At 33.9% G+C, this 20,478-nt stretch overlaps 1 protein-coding gene across 1 annotated transcript in view; it reads left to right on the forward strand.

The window, feature by feature from the left end:
* Positions 1-20,478, forward strand: part of ATP9B (ATPase phospholipid transporting 9B (putative)) — a 156,059-nt gene that overhangs the window by 103,234 nt on the left and 32,347 nt on the right. Inside the window, exons 14-15 of the mRNA XM_058175330.1 lie at positions 10,714-10,826; positions 14,987-15,235. Of these exons, the coding sequence (XP_058031313.1) occupies positions 10,714-10,826; positions 14,987-15,235 (362 nt within the window). The remainder of the gene's footprint in view (positions 1-10,713; positions 10,827-14,986; positions 15,236-20,478) is intronic.

Genomic DNA, 20,478 nt, shown 5'->3' on the forward strand with positions numbered 1-20,478 from the left:
AGGCCAGAAATGCACTAACAAGGGAGATCAGAGCAGCAAAGAGAAGCTACTCTGAAAAGCTAAAGAATCAGTTTTCAGCAAATGAACCAGCAAACATGTGGAAAACTCTTAAAAATATCACCGGCTATGGCAAACCTCCTTCCCAGGCTGAAGGTAATCAACAACTGGCAGATGACCTGAATGAGTTTTACTGCAGGTTTGAAAGGAAACTACAGCCACCTATCTCCACAACCCCCATCTCAGACACACCAACAACAGCCAAGCCTCCTACAACTGACCCCATTTCACAACCCCTAGTGATCACAGAAAAGGAAGTGCAGGACCTATTTCACAGACAAAAGCCAGGAAAAGCTCCAGGCCCAGACAAGATAACTCCTTCTTGCTTAAAAGTCTGTGCTGACCAATTGGCCCCCATCTTCACCCATATTTTCAATAAATCACTAGAGATGTGCTATGTTCCTTCTTGCTTCAAACGCTCTACCATCATCCCAGTGCCGAAGAAGCCCACCATCAAGGAACTGAATGACTACAGACCAGTTGCTTTAACATCTGTAGTCATGAAAACCTTTGAAAGGCTAGTGCTTTGCTACTTGAAAACCATCACGGATCCGCTATTAGACCCTTTGCAATTTGCATACCGAGCAAATAGATCAACAGATGATGCTGTTAATATAGCTCTGCACTACATACTACAACATCTTGAGTCTCCAAAGACCTATGCAAGGGTCCTCTTTGTAGACTTTAGTTCAGCATTCAATACCATCATTCCAGACACTTCTAACTAAGCTAAACCAGCTACAGGTACTGGAACAGACTTGTAAGTGGATCACAAGCTTCCTAACAAACAGGAAGCAGCAGGTAAAGCTAAGCAAGATCACATCAAATACCTGTACAATTAGCACAGGGCCCCCCCAAGGCTGTGTGCTCTCCCCACTTCTCTTCTCTCTGTATACCAATGACTGCATCTCCAACAACCCATCTGTCAAGCTACTGAAGTTCTGAGATGACACAACAGTGATTGGTCTCATTCGAGACAATGATGAATCCGCATATAGACGAGAGGTCGAAGGACTAACCTTGTGGTGCAGACAAAACAATCTGGAACTGAACACGCTCAAAACCGTAGAAATGGTGGTAGACTTTAGGAGAAACCCTTCCATACTTCCACCTCTCACAATACTAGACAACACAGTATCAACAGTAGAAACCTTTAAATTTCTAGGTTCTATCATATCGCAAGATCTAAAATGGACAGCTAACATCAAAAACATCATCAAAAAAGGACAACAAAGAATGTTCTTTCTGCGCCAACTCAGTAAGCTCAAACTGCCCAAGGAGCTGCTGATTCAGTTCTACAGAGGAATTATTGAGTCTGTCATTTGCACCTCTATAACTGTCTGGTTCGGTTCTGCAACCCAACAAGAAAGACACAGACTTCAGAGGATAATTAGAACTGCAGAAAAAATAATTACTACCAACCTGCCTTCCATTGAGGACCTGTATACTGCACGAATCAAGAAGAGGGCCGTGAAAATATTTACAGATCCCTCACATCCAGGACATAAACTGTTTCAACTCCTACCCTCAAAACGACGCTATAGAGCACTGCACACCAGAACAACTAGACACAAGAACAGTTTTTCCCCGAAGGCCGTCACTCTGCTAAACAAATAATTCCCTCAACACTGTCAAACTATTTACTAAATCTGCACTACTATTAATCTTCTCATCGTTCCCATCACCAATCTCCACTTATGACTGTAACTTTGTTGCTGGCAGTCCTTATGATTTATATTGATATATTGACCATCATTTGTGTTGTAAATGTTGTACCTTGATGAACGTATCTTTTCTTTTATGTACACTGAGAGCATATGCACCAAGACAAATTCCTTGTGTGTCCAATCCCACTTGGCCAATAAAAAAATTCTATTCTATTCTATTCCATTAACAACTTCTGGAGGTAAGTTGTTCCACTGGTTAATTGATCTAACTGTCAGGAACTGTCACTATTGTATAGTGTTCATTCTTGGGCTAAAAGCAACTCAGAAATTTTTAAATATATTTCTTATTTTTTAAAATAAATAAATGTGTATCATAATTTATTTAGCTTATTATCTAGATCAGTGCCAGGTTTCTTCATTTATGTTAAACCATATTTTTTATGAACTCTGGCATGGCTTCTGGTGCAAACATCATCAGTCCCTTTACCTTGCTCAACTTTCTTTAATAATGGATAATGTTGTATATGGTATGTTCTCATATTCTTCATCATACTTCCTCCAGGGAGCTGGAAGAAGTAAATGTATGTAAAATATATTTACATGTAACATATGTAAAATCTGGAAGAACATCTTCTGAGGAAGATTCAGTATTAGACTTAAACTTGAAATTCTAGTCCCTTGCAAGACTCTTTTCCTGATAACTATCTACCATAATTTCTTATTTCATGAGGTATCTAAGGCCATATGAGAATGGATTTATCAATTTCAGCAGTATGGCCACATGAGAATCTATTTTGTCAGTACTGCTTCAAGTCTCAAACTTATTCAGATAAAGAGAAGCATGTTAGGACCAAGATCTGCTGGCCCTTCTTAAAAGGCAATTCTTCCACATTGATAGACTGAAATGATACATGGGAATCCCCTAGGACTCATTTAAATCCCTTACAAATATTTATTAAAGATTCCTATATATATTGCATTCTTCATCTGGATGCCATTAAAGTGATGTTTCTTTTTATGAATTGGATGAGTGCTTTTATTTCCACATATGGAATGATCAATGTAGTGGCTGATGCACTTTGCAAGGAACTTCAGTTTTCTTCATTTTCACTACAAATTACTGAGACCACCTTCAGAGCTTGAAAGTTGTCCTAATCAGATAAAAAGCCAAGTCAATACTACCATTTAAATTAGATAGAGCAAATTTCAGGCCTAATTATAGGCTACCAGATTTTCACATCAGACCATAAAAATCTCAAGGAAACGAGGGTAGAGGGAGGTTGTGAAGAAAGGAAGTGGCAGTCGGGCAGGCCTGAATCAGTAATAAATAAAAATTAATGATTAATGATGGATAATAGTTTGTACATAAATATGATGTTGGAAAATGGAAATAAAAATTGTTAAAAAAGAAAAAAATCTCAAGGAAACATTCTTGAAATATTTTACCTTGTACGGATTCAGCACAAAAACTCCTTATCCTTTTTTTTAGTATAGTAACCATGGATTTGAGAGAGAATTTATATTTTCTAGCCTCTTCCCATTTACAATTCTATCTTACTTTCATCAGGTCCACGTCCTCTTAACATCTCTATATTTTTTCTCCTGTGTTTAATGATACAATTGCGGGCAAAATTATTTAATGCTGTAGAGAACATGTTTAATAAATAGAGGTTTAGAAATCTTTCTTATTAAAGTTTCTGGAATTCACTACTTATCATAAACAAAATTAAAAATTCCAAAAATCAATTTTAAAATGATACAGAAAATTAAATTATAACTGTTTTGTCCAAACATATGTGATAAAAGAGCTCTTTTCTGGAGTCTACCAGCTGGGGTTTATAACTTTTCCTTTATGTTGACAAAATCTACATACATTTGCTTCAAGGGGACAAGATATCTTAGGTCCATTTTTGTCACCACAGGAACAATGTTGGGAAGTTATTCTGAGGAGTTTTCTTCACGGGTGAACTATATTTTGTTACTTGATTTATCTAACAAAAGATTCCTATTGTCTGATTTATTTTGGTTCCTTTTACCAACTAAATTTATCATTGCTAGCAATAAGCAAAATGCTTCAAATGCAGAAACAGTTTCTGCTCAAAACAACTGGCTCAAGTCTGAAATGGGTTGTCCCAATCATTAATGCTCGAAGCAGCTCTATTTCAGGTGCAATTCTGAGCTTGAATTAGCTCCTGATGGTTGGAATAACCCATTTTGAAACCAAAAGTACTATTTCAAACTTGAAATGTTGTGTTTCAGGCTCAAATAACATTTCAAATTTATTTTGCATATCCTTAATTTCTGCCTTCCATTCTTAGTCCAACCAACCAAGAGGATGGATGGTTGGTTGGATCAAACCATTTATAGGCTATCTCACTCTCAGTGACTCTCAATGACATACAAAGATGCCCACACCTTACTTTCTAATGAATTGTTTGAAATTATGGTGTGCAAACTCTACATTTTTCAGCATATGATGACTTTTTAATAGCTTTCACGTCAGCTTGATGAGTTTGCAAATTATTTACTTTGCACTCTGACTCATCACATGATATAAAATACTAAATATTGCTTTTGATTTTAATTAAGTAAAAGCTTGTTATTTTTCCAGTTATTTTCTTTTTATCCAAGGGATGATAGCAAGTACACTTTCTATATTTTTGGAAGTGTTACCTTTATCTGAGTAAGTTACTATTTTTATTAAAGTGAATTACATTCTCAACATTTATCCCACTGATTGTTGCTGCTGCCTTCAAACTATATTGCACATTGGAGGAAAAAACCTTTTCTTGATCTTCTTACCTTTTCATAAGTGAAATGGGTACCTTACAGAACAGTACATGTAACATAAATATTTCCTTTTGTTCACCCTTCTACATTTTTCAGATTTTATCCTTTTACAGGTAGTGCTCAATTTATGACCACAACTGTAACTGAACTTCCATCACCAAGTGATGTATTGTAAAGAGGGTCTCACATGATTTTATGACCTTTTTTCATTAAACAGTCATTAACCAAGTCACTGCTATTGTTAAACAAATCACATAGTCATTAAGCAAATCTGGCTTCCCCCATTGTCTTTGCTTCTTAGAAGCTCACTGGGAAGGTTGTTAATGGCGATCATGTGACCCAGGATGTTGCAACTATCATAAATCCATGCCAGTTGCCAAGCACCTGAATTTTGATAATATGACTACAAGGACACCGTGACAATCCTAAGTGCAAAAACCTGAAGTAGGTTACTTTTTCAGTTTCATTCTAACTTTGAACAGTCATTAAACTAATGACTATAAATTGAGGGCTATTTATATAGGAATGGAATAGTATTTCCTTTGTCTGCTGAAACATACTACAAGATTCTATACTGCTTAATGTAATTAACCCCAGTACTAGTGCTACAGGTTTACATCAGTCTGGGGACAGTCCTGAATTCAGCAAAGGTAAATGAAATATGAGCAACCACAGTCCTACACATCTGTTTGGAACTCCAGCCATAGTCATCCACAGGAAGCAAGAGTGGTAAATGGTGAAATATGCATTGCAATTTATTATGCAAATCACCTGACTGCAGGGGACGTTACTTAAAAAAAAAGACCAGGGTTTGCATTCTGACTTTGCAACACACATTTTTTTTCTTTTTTTTTCTGTCACTGAGATGCCAGATACCAGGTTCATATTTCCCCAGCTTTTATTGACCTGTTTTGACCAGATACTTACACATGCAAAAGGTGATGGAATACAACTCCTACAAATTCTGTGATATAAAAATAGAAGCAGTAGAATCAGATGTTCCATAATAGATGTTTTTATTTTAACAAATTATTTTCATTATTATCAAAATCCAAGTCAAATTTTCAAAGTGTCTCAATTATAACCCATAACTGTCTCAAATTCAGGATAATTCAATATATGGACAAATAGCATAAAAATGAAATCCTTTATATAAGAATTTATTAATCATTAATGGATCAGATTAAGACCGAAATACTGGTAAACTTTGGCTTAGTAAAAGCATTTTCATAATAATAAAAAGTGCATTTTTATAGTGCCCGACTCTGAGATATTGGTTTTAGGAAGAATATCATTTACTATTGTCTTATGGGTAAAATCTATCTTGATTGCCTTTAACCAGATTATAAATTTATTCTTCTTATTACAAGACCAAATCCTATACTAGTATATATAATTGCATGGAGATGAAAATAAATAAATACTTATTTGTAATTTTTATTTTCAAGTAATTATGACATATATTCCTCCTTCCCTATTGCAGCTGTTCCATTTCATCTGGTTGTTTCTGCAAGCCAACCAGAAAAAATACTGTGTGGGTTGGTACTTGCCCTGCTCTTTGAAGCATAAACATAAGAAATATTTTTCTTTTCAAAGTTTATACTATTTTTCCTAAAGCACAACAGACATTGAATAAATTCATTCTCAAAAAGGTTAACATTTATGATAGGAAGGGAGTGGAAAAGATTCTTGAGTTAAGACAATTCATACTCTGCCTGTTTTTGGAAGGACAGATCCTGAAGCCGAAGCTCAAATACTTTGGCCAACACGTGTTATTGAAACAAAGAACATGAATTTGGGTAAACTCTTGGAGACAGTGGAAGACGGCATGCTATGGTCCGTGGGGTTGTAAAAAATTGGACACAACTTAGCTACTGAACAAAAACAATTGATAATTTAAAAAAGAAAGACTCAAGCAGAGTTTGTTCAGTTGACGCATCAATTTGAATGGACAAAAAATACAATGTTTGCCTTAGAATAAAGAAAACTAGATTAGGCCATTGTTTTAGAATGTAATTTTAGATATCTATATAGTTTGGCTTTTTCTTAATAGTCCTTTTCAGTGAGTATCATTATTTTATGTGAAATTAAATAATATTACTATACTCAATCTGAGCTTGAGCAGAAAGAAGCAACCCATTGATGCTTCTTTCTTTAAGCATCACATATTTCTACCCAAACACAGGAATAATTATGCCTAATTTAAAGAATAAAACCTCCAAGCAAAACAGATGTTGGAACTGTTACATCAGGAAGATATCCATTGGAACTTTGGGGTAGGATTGGAAAACGTCTAGGTTTGCCAGAAATAAAAAAAGATAGTGTGTGAGCCAGAGCTTGTGTTTCTGCCTTCTGCAACCCTAAAATATCTTCCCTTTGATTTAATATAAAGTCCTACTTTGATTTTAAATATTTTTTTAAACATTAAAGTTTGTTCCACTGATCCAGCCCATTTCTAAAAAGTACAATTCAAGCACAATTCCAAATTCTTGTTTTTAACCTGTAATGTTTTTTCCAGTTATGAAATCCACATATCCCTGTTTAAATCATCTAATGAGACACCATTTATGCTTTCTAAGGAGGTTGAATGTACATGTTGCTAGAACAGGTCTATTTAAAGATAATAAGTTCACACATCTAAAAATCGTATGGCGACTATAAAGATAATAATATATTCTGGGGTGTGGTAAAATGAGAGTAATTTTAATATCCCCATTGTCCAAAAAAGTAGGCTTTACCCTTTTCTGAGTCTTAATTATTATGTATATAAACTTGCTTGACTGAATTAACAAATGAATCTGTCCATTGATGACTTCTTGACTCTGTTTATCATCACACCCTATATCATCCACTCTTCAATTAAAGCTTTTTTGGAATCAAGGATGTCACTGTTGACAGTAGTGAACATAATGTCACTCCTTGACTGACACCCTATAGTTTCTTACAGATCGGAAGTAATACTAAAAGGATACTATTTGTGTTGATTCTGAAATTCAAGGTTTGGCACCAATTAACGGGCTAAATTTGCTGAAATGGGAAGTAGTTATAATTTTCAGTTGCCTGCTAGAGGTAGCATGGTATCTGCTTTACCACATGGTTTTTTAAAAAATGTTTCTTCAACTGATAGTCCATTTTTTTTCTAAAAAAATACAGTTCATAACGAAATATTTTTCCCCGCAATTCTTATTAATATTCACATGACATGATTAAGATTTACAGCATTGAAAGGCTAGAAATGAGTCGCAAAAGTATGCATAAGCAAAAATATATATCCCATTTTAAAGAAGAATATTTAGAGTGGCATGGAAGGTAGTAGAAAAGAAGAAGAAGATTGGAGCTTAAGATTAAAAGGGATTTACCAGAAATTTTATTTTTACAAGAAACCCATCAGAAATCTGAAGATTCAAATAGAATGTATATAAAAGGTATGCAAATATATGAAAAAGCATTTGGAACTTTAAAAGCTAGAGGAGTTGCAACACTGATATCAGATAGGGTGTACTTTGAAAAACATAAGGTAATTTTGGATGAAGATGGAAGATATGTAATAATTGTTGGAAATCTTAATGAGGAAAAAGTGACACTTGTTAATTTATATTTACCGAATGAAAAACAAAGAGAATTTCTTGAAAAAATAACAAAAATTTTGGAGAATGAAAGTGTAGGGAAAGTAATTGTGGCTGGGGATTTTAATTTAATCAGAGATAAAATAGACAGTACTAATCCCACCCGCTGTGGAGGAGCAAATAAAATGGGGATTTTAAATATGTGGATGCTTCGAAACGGCGTGGTTGATGTGTGGAGAGAGGTTAAAGGAATTGAGAGAGTATACACTTTTTTCTCTAAGATATATAATACATATTCTAGAATTGATTATATTTTTCTTTCTAAAGATTTGTTGAACAATGTGGATAAGGTAGATGTGTGAATTTTTAAAGATTCTGATTATGCAGAAGTTATGGTGGACTTAGATTTTAATTTTGAGAAAAAAAGAAGCTATTGGAGATATGACGAGAAATTGTATAAAAATGAAAAGGATAAAAAATGGATACTTAAAAAATTGGAGGAAAGTTGGAGATTAAATGATAACGGGGAGGTTAAATTTGAAATTGTTTGGGATGCGATGAAAGCGGTGTTTAGAGGGGAGAGTTCAAATTATCAAGTAGGATACCTGTACCTCGAGAACGTGGATTTTGGCAATCATGAGGATATATCCGAAGACCCAAATCTTCCTTTTATGTATAGCACAAGGGTGTAATAATGTATTTTCTTTTTGTTTGTTTGTTGCAAAAAAAGTAATAAAAAAAATTAAAAAAAAAAAAAAAAGGAAGGTAGTAGAAAAGTAGAAAAAATAGTTGAAAAAAGCTTCTGTTAGAGGCGCTACCTTGATAGAAGGAATGCTTGCCGTCATGTCATATTCTATCATGTTACATACCAGTCATTAAAACGGAGTGCCTTAACATTTGAATTACTGCAAATCCTTTCAATAAAATATTAGTACTATCATGCATTCCTTAGAGGACTACAATACAAATACAGTCAACAAAGTAAAGCTGTTCTACTTCCTTCTGTATAGATTGTCAATTAAATTGAAAAAAAGATGAAGGCTTCCAAACCAGAACAAGATGCGTTATATGCATTGTATATAATTTATATAATTAAATTATATAATTTAATTTATATAATTAAAATTATGCAATAGAAATATTTTATATATGTATGTCAGCATTCATTATATGCATAATTATGTAATTGGCATTTGGGCATTGTTGATGTTGGTTCATGTCATTTGTGTAATTTTATTTAATTGAATTCAGAGGGGAGTTTTTCCTTTTTTATTGAACTGTGATTCAAACACTATTAAGTAACGTAAATCAAAGATGCAGAGAAAAATAATACATAAAAATTATTACACATAAACATTCATATTTACCATATATGTAAAAGTTGCCAATAGAATATATTTTGCAATAGGGGTTGGGAGATGAAAAGATTTGGATGAGGTTAATTGGATTAGAAGGGAAAATTTTACTCTATGTTTGGTTTATGCCAAACCTTGTGATTGACCCGGGAAGCCGGGGGGGGGGGAAGGGAGGGGAGAAGGGGGTTTTCTGGGAGAGAGGGGGGGAAAAGGGGGGGGAAATGTTTTTGTTTTTTAAAACTTTTTCAATAAAAAAAAAAAGAATATATTTTGCAATTAAGATAAAATACGAAGTCCATCTATACTGATAGAATTGTGATTCCTGGGTCTGGTGCTTCATTTAACACTATGATATCTTCTAACATAGCATATAACATGCCTTGTTAGCCCACCTCTCAATTTTAAAATTATCTACAACGTTAGGCAATTCTTTTTTTTAACTGCTATGATTAATAAGGTCCTTGTTTTTAAGCTTGAGGTTTGATTCTGTGAATAAGTACAGTAACCACATTGCTGGAAAGCATTCAATTCTTTGTTTAGTAATGATGCTTATCTCACCAATTTCATCCCAAAAGTGTATCATCTCTTGACCACCACAAATGAAATAAAGATATAAAAAGCTGTGTCATTTCTGGAAATTCAGAGTTAATTGGCAATAGCCAAATTGGTTGTTAAAGTGATTTTATACTAGCATGTGTTATCCATAGTTGTCAAGTTGCGTATTATTCCTGTAGCAATCTAGAAAGCAAAATTAGTAGCTCTGCAATCATCTTTATTTTTAAAAAAATGCTTCTGGGTGTAAGCATTCATTATTTGGATGTAAGCTTATATGCAAAGTGGGGAAAAGGACATGCTGGATTAGTAGGAAGAAAACAACCTGTGTAGGATTAACCTTATATTCATTCCTTTGTGCTGATAAGTGAGTGTTTTATGACTAGTTATACCCATTATGGCAACAATTTGGGGAGAACCCCAGGATCAACTTTCAGAACTTTCCTACTAGCCCAGAAGAGTTCTGTGCTATATTAATATAGTATATATGGTCAGAAATGTACAGACCTTTAGAGATCTTTGCTCTTTAATGTAACCCCCTTGAGAATGCTAGCACTTGATTCTATATTCCAAAGATGTCTGTACTTCCACAATTTTGTATATATTTGGATTATGCAGTATATCTTAAATATGAAGTAGGTCAAATGGATTTATTATAACTTACAAGATAAATAATATTTTCATCATCATACTTATAGTTGCATGTATTCAATATTTGTACTGCAGGTACACTGACCCAGAATGAGATGATATTTAAGCGCCTCCACCTAGGTACTGTTTCATATGGAACAGACACAATGGATGAAATTCAAAATCATATTATCAATTCATATTCCCAGGTATTTAGTTTTTATTCTTACTTTCCTTACTATAAGTTATTTTGTTAATAAAACCCAATATCTAAAAAGCTAGAGTACAGGTAGTCCTCGGCTTACAGATTTGTTTAGCAACCAATTGAAGTTGCAGCGGCATTGAAAAAGTGACTTACAACCAATTCTTGCCCTTGCAACTGTCATAATACAAAACTCAGGTGCTTGGCAAGTGGCATGTATTTATGGCAACTGCAGCATTCAAGGCACTTGTGACCTTCCCAGATGGCTTCTGACAAGCAGAGTTATTCAGGGAAGCCAGATTCGCTTAAGGACCATGTGATTCATTTAACAAATGCAACAAAATCACTTAACAACCACCTTACATAACAATGAAAATTCTGGTCACACCTAGTTGCAAGTCAAGGACTACCCTATACTGTAAAATAATAGTGCAGTTGATATTTATTTATTTTGTAAATTATACTTTTGATTACATGATGAAAAATATTTCAAATCTACCTGCATGAAAGACTTAACCTGTATTAGTTCTCGTAGATAAAATTTCAGTTTCCAATTTGAATAGTTAAATGATAAAACAATAACAAAGTTCCCTCAGACAGAATATGACTGCATAAGAATTACAAAACCATTTTGTCTGTTTTCACTATAAAGATCTGAAAAGAGGTTATGCCTCTTGGTAAACAACCAGTGGCGACAGCTCGTATATTTGTGCCTCATCACATTTGTTGTCACTGGAGAAGAGCCTAATGCTGGGAAAGATTGAGGGCAAAAGAAGAAGGGGACGACAGAGAACGAGGTGGCTGGATGGAGTCACTGAAGCTGTAGGCATGAGTTTAAATGGACTCCAGAGAATGGTAGAGGACAGGAAGGCCTGGAGGAACGTTGTCCATGGGGTCGCGATGGGTCGGACACAACTTCGCAACTAACAACAACAACAACAACACATTTGTTGTCAATCTGAACTGATATGCTTTTAATCAAAGGTCATCAAATGGAGTTGAAGTCAACTTTGCCTCTGGAGCATACAATACGTTCCTGCCTCTGAGTGGCATGAAATGTTCACTAAGCCCTGCACTTGCATAATTTAAATGTCTGCTATTTGCCTGGACAAGATAGAAACCAAGCAATAGAGAGAAGCAGGGCAAAGGAGATTTCCTCAAAAGAATGCACCATATCATATGGATGGAGCTTATTCATTGTAAAACCTGCTTCATCCTCATATTCTGTGTGTCCATCACATGCTACAATTCTATGTGTCCGTTGCATGCTACAATTCTATGTGTCCATTGCATGCTACATTTCTATGTGTTCATTGCGTGCTACAAAGCCCTAACCTTTTACTCATAATAATAGTGGTAGGTGTGGGGAAAAACTAAGTTACTACTATGTTTTATGCAAAATATTGAATTAACTTTCAAAATATTTAAACTAAAGACCTCTTAGTTTATAGTCCATGATTTTCATCACCATTGTAATATATCAGCTACATGATAAGTTTTAATACCTGGCTTACGTCAAGTGCCTGATCTTCGGACCTTTCGTCGTGAGCTAAAAACATATTTATTCATTCAAGCAGGACTGGCATAAATAGTTGATTTTAAATTGGGGTTTTAGTAATATTTTAAATTTTTAAAATTTTTTAAATTATCGGCCGTTTAGTAATAGTTCATTTTAAATTCTTTTAATTGTATATATTCTGTATTTTATTTTGGCTGTACACCGCCCTGAGTCCTTCGGGAGAAGGGCGGTATAGAAATTTAATAAAATAAAATAAAATAAATAAATAAATAATAGTTTTAATGATATCTACTACACATTGCCTCTTGTTTTGCTTATTTTACTGAACTTCAGCTTCCAGAATTAAAAAAACAACAAATGTTGCACATGCTTATATATAGATAGATAGATAGATAGATATAGAGATATATAGATATATAGATATATAGTTATATAGATATATATTATTTATAGATATAGATATAGATATAGATATAGATATTAATAAGCCAAAACTATTAAAATAATTATAAATGGGTTAGCATTCCCATTCTGTACAACACATCTACATGTGTGAGAGCAGTTGCCTATGTTGAGCTATAATATGATTAGTAATATGATTTAAAACTTAAAATATTTTAACACTAATAATATAAAATAATATAATTAATATAGAATATTAATATAATATAATATATACCATCTTTCTTAGATCACAATATATCAGTTACAAAACTATGCAAGTATAAGAGACAAAGAGAAGCTGCATTAATAGAGAATAAAGTATAAAGTCTATTTAATTTATGCAATACATTCCCATTATAAACACTACCACTTTCAAGTGAATACCACAACAGAGTGATGTAGAATCCAATATTCTTACTAAATAGTAAAGCATTTTTAAAGGAGAGATAATTTTCTGCACTTAAGTAAATTATTTGATTAAATACCCCAATAATAAATTCATTTTTGCCACTTGTTATAAATTAGGGAAAAATAATCTTCCATAAAAAAATAAATAGCTGCTTAATAATTGCTTCAAAAAGCAACTGTTGTGCATTTATTTACTTAAGCAATAACTATTAATGCAACCAGTTATACAGTGGTTCTTGTATGGTATTGATTTTTCTCCCTTGTATGTGTTCAGTTTTATTAAGATGACAATAGTCAAGTAGGTCCCCTCTACTGAAGCACACAAATCTATTATAACCTGATTATATTTCCCCACTGGAAGCATTTTGTGATAGAGGGCATAATCTTTAATGGAATTTGTGTGAAATTAAATTACACAAGCATCAATAAACATAACATAATTCAGAAGGAGTAAATCTGCTTAATTTATTAGTAGTTGCAATGACATCAGTGTTAGTAGTTTACAAAGGCAAATGTTTAAAGCAATAGCTATCAGAAATTTAAACCTTTTATTAGACTCCACTGTAATTTGAGGGGTAAAGTATTCTCATTCCATGTTCAAAACATGAAATAAAAAAAATGCTTGTTGCCAAACAGGATTTCAGTGTTGTTACCCTACAGAAAATCTAAGGTTAGTTTTTATAATACCGTTGAGATGACAGAGATTGTTTTGCAGTGCTAATCCAATATAATTCTTTATTATAATGGTAGCAACAGCAACATTAGCGTGCATTGTCCTCCTTTTTAAATATACCGTTTTGTGAGTACTGTAAGAGCAGTTTGTACTCCCTACAAGTCTTATTTGTGTGAGACAATGTTTTTTGGTGATTGTCTTGGGTTGATTTTTAAAAATTGTATGAATGAATATCCTCTCTGTCTAAGACAGAGGATGTCTGTGTGCCATTTCTGCTAGATCAAAGATCACACCAAGCTTTACAGAGAATATTAAGAGTCCTCACTCTTAGGGCCCCAGTTTAGAAAATGTTCAAGAATTTTTAGACTACAAGCATTTGCAAGGCAAACATTTAGTAATCTAATTGCCATTCAAAATATAAAAGGGGAATAAATTTTGAAGTATTCACTTGTAAGTGATCTAGGGTCCCAAATAGTTATATTTCTTGACAGGGCCATTTTTTTGCAACCATATTCTAAGGACTGATTATAATTTTACTTTTCATAATACATAAGGCACATACAGTATATTAAGACACATGTTGAGAGCAACTTAAAGCTAAAGCTTTTGTAGATTTTCAACATCTCCTAAATGCACCTGTGCCTGGCTTGTCTTTTGTGACTTGGCTTCCCGTTGTTCTTAAGTGATGATGACATATATCAGGAAAAGTAACATGAAAAGTTTCGCTTAAGAAAAAGGGAATTAAGATTATTCCAAGATAGTCTTTACCTTAAAACAATTCACTTACCTATTGCATGTATTCACATTAGTCCAAACATGGTAAAATATTGTGTTATTTCCCAAACCACGTGTATAAGGAAGCATATGGTTTTATCTTGTTTCTTATTTGCACAGCCTTTCTCTTCACAGAAGAAGGGAATGAATAATATTTGTATGCATCTGTGTGAAAACTTTCTATAGAATTTCCTATAGAAAGTTAAGCTTGGGTATTAAAAGAGGATGCATAATTAAAGAAGAGAACATTTGGCACAAAATTTAAAATTAACAAAACAGGATGTTCCAGGATGAAATGAAAGAAATTGATAGTTTTGTTTTATCTTAATGTTATATTTATATTTCAAAGATGCATACACAGTCTAGTGGAAACAGTACCAGCTCAACACCCTCCAGAAAGATGCAGTCCTCTGCCCCTAAAGTTCGAAAAACAGTCAGCAATCGAATACACGAAGCAGTAAAAGCTATTGCATTGTGTCACAATGTTACGCCCGTGTATGAATCCCGAACAGGAGTGACTGGAGAAACAGAATATGCAGAGGTAGATCAGGATTTCAGTGATGAAAATAGAACTTACCAAGCTTCAAGCCCTGATGAGGTAAGGCTGCCATAATTTAATGTGCACAATTGTCAAATGAATACAGCAACTGTTCCTAGATTTTACAAGAAAACAAGATTTTCTGATATGGCAGAATTAACAAATCATTTGGAGACCTTCCCAAATGATTATGTGAACTTTTCACATAAGTTCCTTCTGCTGGAGCCTATTGTTCACAGGGAATTATGACAGTTATATGCGTTACATTTATTTGTGGCTATTCCATTTATTTGATTTATAATTACTTTGCACTTTTGTGAAATATTTATAAGCCCATATCAGGTATATTTTAGACATCTTTTCAAGTATATCTTTTTATGTTGGGTTTCATAAGCCATTAACTTTAGCAAAATGGAAATGTTCTGATCTGATGAGAGTCATTTCAGCTAAATTTGAAACAAAACATGTGTTCTGAAAATTTGTCTTCAAACCATGAAACAGTGTTTTCTGAATGTGAAACAAAAAATGAATGTGTCAAGGCACCTAAGTAGCAAAACTGTTGCTTTGCTACTTGTATTTAGAACAATTTTTTTGCCAAGGTTTTCCTGTCTTGCTATCTTAGTGGCAGAGACAGGTCATATGTGATTGATCTTGATTGGACTTTTCTGATAATAGATGTTATCCTAAATGGATAGCTTTTGAGACCACAATTTTATTCTTACTGTTTCTTGTGGACATTTATTTTAATCTTTTCATTAACTATATTTTACACAATTTGAATGGTAGATAAGCATCCAGCGACTACTACCCTGCTACTGTTATGGACCTGGGTGGGCAAAAAAAGGAACCAGCAGCTAATTTGTAGTTTCCATTGTTAAATATAGCCAGAGCACTTAAAATGTCTCAAGTTTGTTCTGACAGAAACAGAACACTCAAAGCTTTGAGCAGCATTGTTTGTCCTAGAGATGAACCAAAACATATTTCTCTGCTTTTGCACAACTCTAATTTATTTATTCCTCTTAACACCTGTGTTTTAATTTATTGCTTTTATCTGATTTTTATATTGTTTTTGGATGTATAAATAGTTTTGTTTTTTTTGTAATCTACTATATTTTACTGGCCATAGTAAGGTGCTATAGTTTATTGGCTTGATGTCTGAAAACTGATTGGAGCGAACTGGACTATAAAGTGGGCCAAAAGAAATAAAAAAGCAGATCAGTAGAGGTGCAGTCTCCTGAATCTGGAAAGTGAAAGAATATAGGAAAACCTTGATTTGTGGATTCTGGTTTAAGTCTTGGCTGACTGAAAACATTTCACAAATAACCAGAAATAACAATCACTGTATAGATGAAAGATGAATGATTAGATGGTTCTTTAGAGAAGGGGAGAACAGGAGATTACAATGAGTGTTCCTCTTGAAATGATCCTAAAAAGAGCCATCTCACATGAATTTGAGCACCGAGAGCCAAGGGAAATGACATCTTTGCTATCAGCAGTGGCAAAGTCATTTAATCCAAAGAAGGTAAATCTCACCAGGTGCCAAATTAAGCTTACCATTTTGAAGGTATGCCCATAAAGTAGCTAAACAGAACATTTCCAAATCTGATTAGAAAATGATTTCGACTGGCACTCTGTTTAAAGTCTTTTAAACAGAGACTTAAGCATTTAAAATATTATGCAATTGGCAAAAAGCAAAAAAAGAAGAATTTTAATTTAAGAAAGTTTTAAATGGATTGGGAAACCCGAGAGATTTGGAATTTTTGTTATAAGATTTTTTGGGGGGGGAGTTTATAATTAAATAATGTACTTGAGGGAAGTGACTGAAACAGTACTGACCCTATATTAGGAACTGAGCCTTGATGATGGTTGCAAATGGATGCTAGAGACAGTTAAAGTACCAGGCAGAAAGGAATTAAAATGGTTAAGCTGGTTATAACTATTTCTTATTTTAAAGATTTTTTTAAATAACTGGATTGAAGTAATAATAACTAAAATATCAGAAAGGATGCAGATTTCAGTGGATAATTTGTTAGAAAGTTATGAGAAATTTTTTTAAAGAAAAACTTTTACCTGATAAAGAAATTATAGTGTTTGAAGGGATGGAAGACAACAAAATAGGTATTATCAAAATGGCAATACAAAAGACATATCAAGGAAAGGATCTAGCATTGGAACAGCTAGATCCTTTGGAATATTGGAATACATTGGAACGGGCGTGCATAAGAGCACAAAAGTGCCTACCGTTCCTGTCCTATTGTTTCCTTTCATTATATTAAATTAATATAGTTATTGCATACTTTTGCTCATATATATGCTTATATGATGTGTTGTTGTTTTATGTTGATGCTTGTGTGTACTGTTGTGACAAAATAAAATTTTTAAAAAAAAGAACAGCTGCAATAAGAAATTTTGGAGAATGCCTCTTTACGTAAAGAAAACTATTTGAACATGGAACAGATAGGACAAGAAATCCTGGAGGACGCCTCTATGGGATTTACAAAGTAGGCTGGTGAAACCATTGAAGACTCCACTAGAATGCCAAAGATTGATAAGAGATCAAATCCTGTGATGCTATTGAAATGATTTAAAGGTTAAGATTATGAAAAGCAAAAAGAAGAACTATAAAGTTAAACTGTTTGATTAAAGATCAAATTAAGAATTAAGGATTTTATTTGGTATTTCTGTTAACTTTTTTTTCAGAACCAGGACAGAAAAGATTACAATTTCTGGATTGCATATAGATAAAAATTAGGGTATAGGAAGAAGGTTTTTTTTTATTTGTAACTTTAAAAGAGGGTGAAACAGAACATTAGCTTATGCTTGGCGTGATGAAGGTTGAAAGCCACTTCTTTATTATTCTCTTTGTTAGCTTTTTTCTTTTCTCTTCTACTTTTTCTTTTCCTTTTGTTCTTTTTCTGCACCTTCTGAATTTTTCTTTTATTTATTTATTTTTTCTAGCTTAGTTTGTATTAGTTTTACGATCTTTATTTTAAAAAAACTTCAAGAACATTATATTTAAAAAAGAAAGGCCTTGATTTCTCCTTACTGTGCTTTGAGATTTATAGGCAAATAGATTTTGGATTGTATATCTAATAACAGCACTTTGTTTTCTTTCTACCAAGACTTGGACTATTTAAAATGCAGTCAACCCAGCTTTTTGTTCACTGCCTCCGCTTACCCCTGGTTTTTACTATTTAGCAAAATAGCTTCATTCTATTCGGGCAGGCATTTGTAGTTAATCTTGGCTGAACAGTCAATCAGGATTTAGATTTCTTAGTTGTGGACTAATCAGCGTCATTTTGTAATCCTTAAAATTAGTCTTCTAAATGTTCTTATAAATTTAACTTTTCTAATAATTTTTCAAATTTTGTGAAAAAAAGACAAAGTTGCACAAAATAGCCTGCAACTCATTGCAGGAGTTATTTTTTTTTTAAAAAAACACCTAACTTTAAAAGAACATGTTTTCATCATACTTTTTTAAAAGAGCTATATTGATGCAATGCCCGCAAATTACTGGAGCCTAAGGAAAATAATGCAAATGGCTCATTATTTAGCTTTCTTGCAGTTTGGTTGACGGATGATGCTTGTGTTTCCCAATCACACACTTACTATTTTAAAAGTAATTTTATTGAATAAAGCTGTGAATATTGTACCCTGGAGCTTTATTTAGCAAAACGGCTCAACTGATGTTTTCTTTTTCACTTTATAAGTGACCTATCAAAATATGTTTAGTTAATAAACAACCTTTTAACAATCTAGTTTTATGCATTCAACCTTGAATAATAAAATATTTTCAATTTTGTATATTGTGGTATCTAATAATATTCTCAGAGTTTATAACATATAAAGTAATTTGCAGGATAAGTTCACGGCAAACTGTAGGAAAGATACAAGATACAATTTATAATACATCTGATTCTTCCATTCCTAGAATCTATACTCTAGCTATTCAAATGCACTCTAATTCATTTTAAAGAAAGTTAACACCAGGACATCATTATAATGCATATATAACTACTGTAGCTTCAGATTAGTAATTTATTCTGTATTCATAGCATGAGTTCTACTTATGCCAGGCTCATTGTTTCTTATGATAAGTGATCGATATTTCATTTCCTCTGAAAAAAATGAGTTTCATTTGTCTATTCCTAGTGCCATCAATAGCATAGCAAAGAAAGAAAACATGCTGAGGACTCAAACAGCATCAGCAGGGTTGAGTCTGTAGTGTATATTCAGCTAAACTGGTGCTAAAATGATGAAATATAAAAATATATAAATGGACAGAGCAATGGGTTCAAAAGTCACAAAATCTAGATCCATAATGGTGAACCTATGGCACGCGTGCCACAGATGGCACACATAACCATATTGGTGGGCATGCAAGCTCAGCTCCACTGATTTTAAGGCCTTCTGGTCCCATCCGCAATAGCGAAACAGGCTGTTTCCTACCTCTGGTGGGGGTGGGGAAGGCCTGTTTTTTGTTCTCCTCAGGTTCCAGAGCCTTTCTAGGAGCCTTGGGAGGACCAAAACGGCCTTCCCCACTGGAGGCTGAAAACAGTCTGTTTGCCAACTTCTGGTCCCACAGGTCCGGGGGGTGGGAGGTGTTTTGGTCTTCCCAAGGCTCCTAGAAAGACTCTGGAGTCTGAGGAGAGCAAAAAAACAGGCCTTCTGGTCCCATCGGAAGTTGGCAAACGGGCCGTTTTTGGCCTCCCAGGGGTAGAGGCCATTTGGGGGGGGGGAGAGACAGACTCCTAGAAAGGCTCTGAAGTCTGGTGAGAGCAAAAAATGGGCCTACTGGGCCCACCGTGCCAAAAGTGGAGGGTGTCGCAGGGGTGGGGCACATAGTGTGTGTGTGGACATTATGAGTGTGGACACATGCGTGACCCCCCCCCCATGCTCCCCCCACTTTTGACACGGGATGGCAAAAAGGTTCGCCATCACTGATCTAGATAATTCTTGTCATCAAAAAAACCTATCTTTATTATAAAAAGTTAATTTCAATTTTAAAGAAACTGTAACTTATACATCTATAATTTCAACAATTGAAACATCTAAACACTATATTAATATTTTATGCAAACAGGATGATTTTATCATGTGAACTAATCTTGTAAGTTTGTCCTTTTCTATGTAGAAGGCTAAAACCAGAAACATCATGGAATAATCAGTTCAGATTTGGAGTAGGGTTGACTCCATTTTGGAAAGCAATTTTGGTCAGAGTGGTCAGAAGGTGATTGGTGGTCTCTTTTTTCAGGATATATTGAGGCAAAGGCTTAACAATGGTTTAACTATTTATGCAATGC

This window comes from Ahaetulla prasina, chromosome 3 (genome assembly GCF_028640845.1).
Source record: "Ahaetulla prasina isolate Xishuangbanna chromosome 3, ASM2864084v1, whole genome shotgun sequence".
Classification (NCBI taxonomy): domain Eukaryota; kingdom Metazoa; phylum Chordata; class Lepidosauria; order Squamata; family Colubridae; genus Ahaetulla; species Ahaetulla prasina.